The sequence below is a fragment of the Hoplias malabaricus genome, chromosome 8 (assembly GCF_029633855.1).
Source record: "Hoplias malabaricus isolate fHopMal1 chromosome 8, fHopMal1.hap1, whole genome shotgun sequence".
In the NCBI taxonomy this organism is placed as follows: domain Eukaryota; kingdom Metazoa; phylum Chordata; class Actinopteri; order Characiformes; family Erythrinidae; genus Hoplias; species Hoplias malabaricus.
In genome coordinates this window covers 20,842,288-20,852,470 of record NC_089807.1, presented here as the reverse complement: position 1 = coordinate 20,852,470, position 10,183 = coordinate 20,842,288, and the positions used below count along the sequence as shown (strand labels likewise).

General features: G+C 39.4%; 1 protein-coding gene across 2 annotated transcripts in view; it reads left to right on the top strand.

The window, feature by feature from the left end:
- Positions 1–2,743: 2,743 nt before the first annotated feature.
- prkceb (protein kinase C, epsilon b) overlaps positions 2,744–10,183 on the top strand; it is a 121,797-nt gene continuing 114,357 nt past the window's right edge. For both annotated transcript variants that reach the window (XM_066678348.1, XM_066678347.1), the window contains exon 1: positions 2,744–3,839. In XM_066678348.1, the coding sequence (XP_066534445.1) occupies positions 3,492–3,839 (348 nt within the window). In that variant the 5' untranslated portion in view covers positions 2,744–3,491. The remainder of the gene's footprint in view (positions 3,840–10,183) is intronic.

Here is a 10,183-nt window from a genome sequence, read left to right as displayed (position 1 = left end):
TAAATAAGAGTGTTTATAGAGCATAAATACAAACAAATTTTAAAAGTAGACCTCGGGGACAAAATACAATGTAAGAACAATATAGGACTGGCTCTGAAATTTGCCTTTAAAGGCACTGAAGCTGATTTTTCTGATGGACAGGGCTTTGTGTCATTTAAGTCAGCATTCACTTCAAATATTTCCCGGTAAGCAATTCATGCTCCAACAGGATTTGAATTCAGCAGAACACCAAACTCTAGCAGCCATGTACTGACACCTCTAATTAAAGAGGAAATACAGGAACTAGTGGTTTAATCCACAATTATATCAATATATTATATATATATTTTATCAATCTATTATATCAATATAAGGTCATTTTTAATCTTTAAAATCAGGCTTTAACCATTTTGGGGTTATCAGACCCATTTACATCAGGATAATGTATGTGGAATTGAAAAAATTTACAAAATAGACTGAAATCATTTGAAAAAGAGACACAAATTATGTTACACAGGCATCAGAAAAACAATGGAACAAAATCTAATAATAAGGACACACTGTGTCAATGATGCAGAGCACTGAATAGCTCCTGTCAATGTGGGTGAGTAGTGCTTGAATGAGTGAGTGAATCTAAGAGGGACTTCATTAGTAAATATTTGAATGAGTGAGTTACAGCGGGATTTTGCATCAAAAATAATGACCATTTTTATTCTTTTTCTTCAGATTTATTACAGTTAACAGTTTGCTTTTGTATAATTTGTAGATTTAATGTTTGACTAAACTTCAAATAAGAGGGCAGATGAGAGTCCTCTTTTTTGTATTTTGTATAAATAACAAAGATATGTTTGGAATTAGATATGATAATGTAGTCCATAATCTGACAAAATTCCCCAAACTGGCCATTGCACTCAATACATGCAACATCTACGAATGACGAAACTGAGACGCATGAATATCCTTCTGCGTTTAAGTAGAGAGCGCTGCTGCCCTCTAGTGGCGCACACAGACGACCGATGTCATACAAGACCTCTGAACATAAGGCAACAATCCATCTCTTCTTAACACAGCAAACTCTAGGTTATTATTAACTGATTCCAAATGATATATTTGGAAATATCGTTTAAATGCACAAAAAACTATCTACCAAAATTAAATATTTATTTATTTTAATTTTCTTCTTTGTATTTCTATATTGTTGTATTATTGTTACCTGCTTTCACATTTATGTTTTTAGTCATATTTATTTTAACCCTTAAGCAATTTTTCAGAATTTAATCCTTGCTTTTTTCTTTAAATCTTCTTTTAATAATGATTTTTTTCTTGCATTTGTAAGTTGATTTTATTACTGTTCTTGATTATGCTTGCAGTTTGCACTTGACAATTTATTTATAGTTAAAGTTTATAGGCTTGATTATTGTGGTTGTTGTGTTTTAATGAGAGTATGGCAGAAGATCATGAACCTAACACAGTACATGTGAATTGAGAAAAACTGCAGCCTATGCATTGGAGCATTGGTGAGATTCTGACAATGATGTGATAATGAAAATTTTGCCCAAGACTCTTAGGCAAGAATAAAAACACAAAACATTTGTAAAAAAAAATACAAATAAAATAAAAATGTAAAGTAAATGAACCAGCACATTGTTCCTTTAAATTATTTTAAAAGAATGGGGACATATTTTAAGATTCTTCTTAATACAAGAAATGTAACAGAGATTCTGAACATCACATTTTAAAAATGGCCACGTCCCTGTAGGAGACCCACTCTGTGGAGCGTAAACTTGTTCGTTATGGAACTAAAAAGCAAATTGATTCATTAAAAATCAGATCAGTTGCATTTCATACAAAAAGGTTAAATAAACAGTCACATATTTTGTTTGCTAAAATTGGTTTGCTAAAACCCTCATTACATCACCTATGGTTCTTTCCTGTTACTCAGTCTTGAACAGCTCCCACATTGTGAAGAGAATTCCAGCCACTAGGTGGCGCCTCAGTAGAACACATAAGATACAAATTGTTACAGCCACACAACAGGTCTTTATGCAATGAATGGTTCATTTAAATGGTGTGAGGTTATTTATGTATATATGTCTTTATATTTATTCCTTAATGCACTGATATCAGTATATCAATATTTATATTTATAGAGATGTTTTTAACCTGAATTATCTATATTTTAAGCATTGATTCTCACATAAAATAAACGTGAAGTATGGGTATTATTTTACACAACACAACCTCCAAAGTTACACTTGAGTTAATTCACATTCACTACGGTTTATGTGAGGACATCAGTAAGATGTTTCCCTTTTGATGATGCCAAACATTATACATCTGATGGCTTCCAGCTATGACCGCATTAGTGAGGTCAGGTCCAGAATTGCTTTTCATGTTTGGACTGGAAACACATTATGTACTGGGAGCATACATGGCTACACTATTTTCCTTAGGCCTATTGTGGATATGGACCACTCGAATGTTGCAGGAAAATGTGAGGGAATTGTGGTATTCCTAGGCTGTTGCTTTAGCTCAGTGAGACATGTTAAGCTTCACGTCAGCCATTTTACAGTTTATGATGTCTTTGTACTGTCCGTAAATACGTATAGTAAAGAAAAAGAATACAGGGACGCTTGGAATTTTACTCCCCCCATTTTGGCGTTTTGGCGCAGGGGTAGTTTTGCAGAAACTGACGCGTTTTGCGCATTTCCTGCACCGCCGTTTACACAGAGTTGTGGAGGGGAGGGGAAAAGGAGGAGAGAGAGAGAGAGAGAGAGCGGTCTGCAGGAAATGGAGCAGTGAAGAAGAGAAAACAGAGAGAAAACACGCCGGGGAGTAAGACTGAAACACAAGGCGGAGGCTAGCTCTCGCTTCCAAATTGTCTTCGTCCTTCGAGGCAGGGAGTGGAGCATTTGGCGCCCTTTTCCTCTTTCTGTCTCGCGACAAATACGCGAGGAGGAGCGCGGGGCTCCAGCTGCTGCTGAGGCTCTCTGCGGGGCTGCGCTCTTCACCCAGCTCCATAAACCTAACCCCGGAGAACCGAGCATTCTTCAGTTGTTTGTTTGGGTGTTTCTCGACAGTCAAAGCTGCTGAGCGCCCGTACGCTTTTTTCACCGTGGAAACCAACCAGAGAGAGAGAACGAGAGAGACTCCCTGCAATAACAGCGCCCAGGGCTCCACCGTTACTTCACCAGGGAGTGGAGTGGTGTGGAGTGGTGCTGGATTGAAGCCTGTTAGAACTGGTGGCTCCAGTGGACAGCCCAGTTACAGGGATCATTTCTCGTTGAATTTGGAGCGGCAGACACTAGCCGTCGGCGACTGTGGACCCTCCACTGCAGGGGCTTTTTATTACAGGCTGGACGGCTGACCTAAACAGCCTGAACGGTACTATGTCAGAGGAATTCAGTGGTCCTGGTTTGTTGTTGTCGCTGTAGTTCATTAAGGCACCTTTAAGACACCCTAAGCAAAAAAGAGGGAGTATACAGTAAGGCTCCAGACACCCAGCCGCCGCCATGGTGGTCTTCAACGGCGTGCTGAAGATCAAGATCTGCGAGGCGCTGGACCTTAAGCCCACCGCGTGGGCGCTTCGTCACGCCGTGGGCCCCAAGACGCAGGTCTTCGTTCTGGACACGTACATCGCGCTGAACGTGGATGACTCGCGCGTGGGCCAGACCTCCACCAAGCAGAAAACCAACAGTCCCGCGTGGCACGACGAGTTCGTGACGGAGGTGCGCGGCGGCAAGAAAATCGAGCTGTCTGTCTTCCACGACGCGCCCATCGGCTACGATGACTTCGTGGCCAACTGCACCATCCAGTTCGAGGAGCTGCTGCAGAATGGCAGCAAACATTTCGAGGACTGGGTACGTGCTCGGCATCCCTCTCTCATCACTCACACTCTCACTGACACTGAAGAAAGTGATGGGTTCATTTAGTTTGAATCAATTCCAAATGCACCAAGTACACGACATCAGCGCTGGCAGGAATTATATGATGATGTCTTGCACTCATGTGAATGATACACACCTTTGAATGAAGCCAGTTCAGTGACTTACAAGGCTTGTCAAAATTGAATTTGAGAAATATTTACACATATATGCACATTATATACTAAAATATATTATAACATATTCTTTGAGAGATGCCAGTCGTAAATTTTTTTTTTTACCTTTTTTTTTCTTAAGAGTGTGACACTTAAGAAAGAAGGTTGACGATAGGGCTGAAAATGCTTGTAAGTCAGAAAAAATGAATTTGCTGGTGATTTAATTTGTGGAAAATAATATAAATTATCCATTGTTCAGCACAATCAATGGGTGAATCCCAAGCGATGTCTTGAAGGACAGAAAATACGTCCAGGACCCGAATATGGAACCAGTGATCTGGTTGAAACTAGTGAGCTGTAATGTGCTCCTGTACATTTGGCTGTGTGATTCTGGTTATTGAGGTTAATTTGGATCATGACTGAGTATGTGTGAATGTGTGAAAATGTCCATAGGTATGAGAGTGTTTGACTGTGTGCGTGTGAAATTGTCCACCGATATGATTGTGATTGGCTGTGTGAGTGAAATTGTCCACTGGTGTGAGTGTGTGAGGGACTGGGTGAGTGTGTGAAATTGTCCACTGATGAGTGACTGGGTGAGTGTGTGATGCCCTCTGATCGACTGGTATCCTGTCCTGCCTTGCATCCAATCATTCCAGGAAAGCTTAGAAATCACCACTACCATGAATAGGACAAAGTGTGTACAGAAGAATGAATTAATTAATTTTTGACAGTATTCTGTAAATTCTTTAATTTTGAAATGTTCACATAATAGTCAAGACAGATGTTGTGTTTGAATTATGAAGCGAAGGAAAGCAGTGACCTGCACTGAGGCATTAGAAAGTTTAGATGCACTGATTCCCATGACAAATATGTACACAGAATTGATTTTACTGAATGGGGTAGGGCTGAACGATTTGGGGGAAAAAAAATCCGTTTTTAATGACCAAATTTGTGATACAAATTACAACTGTTTTCTATAAGTGAAAGTACAGGCATGATTTATATAAGCATAAGAAAAAAACAAAAAACAAGAAGACAGTGCCATACTGTCATTTAATTTTAATTTTTGTTGTGTAAACAGTGAAGTATATGGTTGCCTGTGATACTCTGTTTTATAGACGTTAAGTATCCCATAAGGTCAATATTCTTTTTTCTTGCAATAAAAAAAACGTAACTCTTTCACGTTGCAATATTAATATGGGAAATTGGTTAGAATATTCTTTAATAATAGCTCATTTAAAATACTGTCAAAACTTTTACACAACATTTAACTAATTGAATGCCATAATGACTTTAAGTTGTAAAGAGAAACAATAGATATTGTATTGATAACTGCATATCATGTGATACCCTCTAAATGTTTTGACTTCTGTAGGAAGTATCCTCATGAAAAGTTCCTCAGTATCTCTAGAGCATCGTCTAACATCATTGTTAGTGCCATGAGCAGCCATATGTGAGAGTTGCTTTTTTTCCCACTGTGATGCCAGCAGGTTCTGTAAAGCAGCACAGGCCTGTGATCAATGTTCAGATAAGGTGGTTGCATGGAGACAGAGAGAAAGAGAGGTTGCACAGTCTGTCATGCACTGCAGCTGCTTACATTCATATTGCAATCATGATATTAAACAGTGAGACAAAACAAGATCAGATTTCACTTTCTTTTCAAAAGCAGGACACTGATCACTGAAACAGGTTCAGTCAGTCACTGGTTACGCTCATGTGCTTAGCTGTTGAATGTCGTCTTGTTGGAAAGAGGGTAGACTGTATTTTTAGTGATTACTGTGGTGGTCATAGCAGAATTTGGTAAATCAAGCATTATGGCAATAATATCCAACTACAATAGGTAGCACACATTACAGAAACAGGCACACAGTTGTGGTAGCACTTTATTTGTCATCTCTAAATAAAAGAATGAAATTAAATTGGAAACAGTGGAGCAGTGAACACAAAGTTCCAAATGCTTAATACCAAGCTTCGACTAAAACGATTAAAAACTCCCCATTACTGGTCTACCAGTGTCATTGTGCAGGAGCACCCTCCGATACTACCGGGATGAGTTGGAATGGTGTGTGTTTACTTGAATTAATCAGCCAACATCTGTATCTGACATCACTCATGTTCATGTGGCAAGCAATTCTCCTGCATCTAAGTTTAAAGGATGTCTAGACAGGTAGAGGCTGTTACTGCATAACATGGACCCTCAGAACAAAAGGGCCAGGTGCCACTTTGGGAGTAACATGCTTGCACTGGTCTTCCGGTACTTACAGTGTAGTTAAGCTGTAATAAGCCTTGGATTTTAAGGGATAACATATCTTGTTACACATAAGTCCATGCACATAGAAGACCAATGCAGTGATTTTGGTTTACTCACTTTTGTTCCTGGTAACATATGTCAAATGTGGCAAAAGGTTCTATATTTAAAGGTCAAAAAACATTTTTCATAAAAATCTGTGGATGTCTCCTCAATTCATCAATTTGCTTGCTCAAAACTGGTCTATTGTGTTGACGAAGCCCCAGTGTCTGTAAATGGCAAAAAACTGAGTAAAAATATCTCTGCTATGGGAGGATTTCTCTCTCTGTTTGTGGCAGAGAAAAGGTATCATGAGGTTGTTAGACAATAAATAGAACTCTGAACGTTGAAAATCATGAACAGAGGTGTGGACCATTTGCTCTATTTCTGCTTCATAGGGGGATGATATCGACTCTGTGTTAGTTTACACAGTGACTTAAAAACTTACAGACAAGTTAATCTTCAGCCATGTAAATCTTAAAAGATGGGAGCTTCATAAAGTAAACAAATGAGAAACAAGCGTTTGAGAAAATGAGCATTTCCCCACAAGATGTTGCCTTTAAAGGGGACTAAAAAAAAAAGCTTTTTTTTAGTGCATGTGCATGTTTATTTGTGGATCTGGAGCCTACAACCCACAAACTCTGAAATAAGACCACCTGGTCAGTTTACTGATGTCAGTGTGGATAAGTTAACGTGGGATAAAATGAGTCATTCTGATATTGTGCTACATCTTACATAGAGAACAGGAACTTTAGAATGGCCCTGCCTTCTCCAATCAGATTTCTTATGTGAGAGTTTTGAAAGGAGCTTAAACAGCAATACAAACACAAAGAATGTGGAGACATAAGTGTACTGATTAACTATGCAGAAACGAGAAGAAAGAGAACTGTATGAAAATGGATAAAAAAGAGCTTTTGTTTCTCACACCTCATTGGGCTCTCACACTGAACTGAGCTGTGGCCCATTCTCATTAAAATGAGCGGGTGGCTGATATTCCTTTTGAACAAGGCTGTTTATACAGGGACAATAGGAAAGTAGTGCTGGATGATATTTCTGGAAATTTATATCACAATATATTTTTTAGTTTCTGTCAATACAATATAATTCATCCATTCATTCATTCATTCATTATCTGTAACCGCTTATCCAATTCAGGGTCGCGGTGGGTCCAGAGCCTACCTGGAATCATTGGGCGCAAGGCGGGAATACACCCCTGGAGGGGGCACCAGTCTTTCACAGGGCAACACAGACACACACACACCTACAGATACTTTTGAGTCGCCAACGTGTGTTTTTGGACTGTGGGAGGAAACCGGAGCACCCGGAGGAAACCCACGCGGACACGGGGAGAACACACCAACTCCTCACAGACAGTCACCCAGAGCGGGAACCACCACCGTGCCGCCACAATATAATTCAGATATAGATATAAACATATGAAAGACTGAAAAATTGCCAAGAAGAAACAAGAAACATGACATGATGAAACTAATCCTCTTGGCTTTGTTAATATTAATATTTTTTTGGCAGTGCCCTGTAATGAATGTCAATCAGTGTCTGATGCTGTAAATGATGTATATTGAAATATTGAAAATGTGTTTTTTAAAAATCATGCCATTGTTATTGAAACCAACCCAACTAGTTATTGTCCTGCCCTAGAACAAAGTATATCATAGATAATTAATCAAGACCCCAGGGAAATGTGTTAACTTGTGGAATAGGCTATAATACGTCTCCTTTACGTTAATTTAATTGATCACTTCGCATTACTTCTCAGTGTAACTGGCTGTAAACAACATTCCGATTGAGATCAAGATGTGTGTGTGCTGATAGCAGTATTGTAGTGAACACCATGAACTTATATTGCTGCCTTTTATCAGTGACAATCCAGAGATAAATAATAATAAGAGGAATCGTTTGAGCAAGGCACTTTCATATCAGTTACTTTTGAAATATGACCGCTTGTACAGCAGTAACATTTTTACCTTGAATAATCATTGCTATCTGTGATTTGAAGAGTCCTAATATGGCAGGTGTACAGAATGTGATTGTGTTTGGCCACGCTGTGGGCCTGGAGGCTACTCTGCTCTTTGTTCTCTTCTCTAAGGCAGACAAAGATTTGAATTATTAATGCACCTCCATCAGATCCTAATCTAAAGATGTGCTGCGCTCACCTGGCAATTACCATTCCAAAGTGGACAAGAAGAATAATTATGGGGGGCTCCTTCTACATGGAGCACCAAGCACTTCTGTGTGACCTTCTTTTTTATTCTGAAGTACACACAGAGGCAGCACTGAGTACTACAGGGCTGAGGGTCATGGTTAAGGGTAGTTTTAGCCTGAAGGTTTATTGACAAATTTTCCAAGTAACTGGTAGAAAGAAGGATAGGTGCCAAAGGGATATTAATGAACAGTAAATGACAATGACACATTTACTATGCTCAATGTCATTGGCTAGAGAGGTATTGGGCTTTGGAGCAGACTTCTCTGGACTGATGGAGCATCTTCTGCTTAGTCTGAGATAGTAGTGATGAGTTGTAATGTTGAGTGTTTGTGTTCCAGACTTAACTAGTCAGCCTCAGCGACTAATGTTATTGTAGCCAAATGGACTCACACCAAGTTTCAATCCTTTTCAGAAGAATAAAGAGGAACAACTCTCTTTTAATATAGGTTATTGATAAAACGTCTTGAGAGAGAGAGAGAGAACAAGCAAAGAATGACTGAGACACAAAGACAGATGTGCACAGATGTAGGCTTTCGTGGTTGCGTAACTGTGTATGTGTGTGTGTGTGTGGGGGTATGTGTTTGTGTGTGTGTGTGTGAGAGAGAGAGAGAGAGAGAGAGAGAGAGAGAGTGGGAGAGAGTAATTGATAATAAGGAAGGGATGGCTGACTACTGCTGATTTTGTTCTGAACTGGAAATTCCCTCATGTACACGTTTTCCCAAGACATTCACATGCTTCGTAAAACATAAATGAAACCATCTCCCATTCTCTCACTTTTATCTTTCTTTCTTTCTTTCTTTCTTTCTTTCTTTCTTTCTTTCTCTCTCTCTCTCTCTCTCTCTCTCACTTTCTCTCTCTCTCTCTTTTATGCATCGCAGTGCTACAAAATGCAAGTGTGCCATCTCCACTGTCATGAAGCTAGCGCTCCATAGTGGGTCCTGTTGGAGGTGTGAACTGTGAGATTGGCCGGCTGTGTAAACACAATGAGATGGAGGGGTTAGAATGAGACCGCTTTTATGCCCCCACCCCACCCCCTCTGGCTCCCCTCAGTCTTTGTGTGCCTTTCTACTCCTTACTCACTCTGTCTCTATGGTTCAGATCCATCTCCATAACTTAAAACAACCTGTAGTGTACTGTATATATCAAGTAATAATCCTCTTACACTATAAGGGTGAAGACAGACTTTGGCTTATAGAAGATGCTGGAAGTTCCCCTCAGTGTGACTCTGTGTGCCAGTGTGAGATTTTACTAAAGCCTAGTAAAATTCAGCTCAAAATGGATCACTGGCTGATTTGGTTGTAAAGCATCTGTGACTGGAAGCTGGTATTGGTTTAGAACCCCTTAAAATCCCAGGTTTTTTATCCTAAAAAGAATTATTCAGTAACCACACTATAAATACTGCTGTAAGTTGGTGTACCAGACAGTTTACAGCAAGGAACCGTTAAAAGTAACCATCCCAGAATTCCCTGCCATCTTTAAAGAATTAAAATGGGGAATATTATTTCAAATTACTTCAGCTGTTTGAATATTTGTTCATTGGGTAGGCATTCGGTTTTTAATTTTGATATTTGGGTAGTCGTATTTTTGGATAATTGTGGCTATCTATAAAGGCAATGCTCTACTCCACATATATTCAGGCTCCACAACGGTAAAA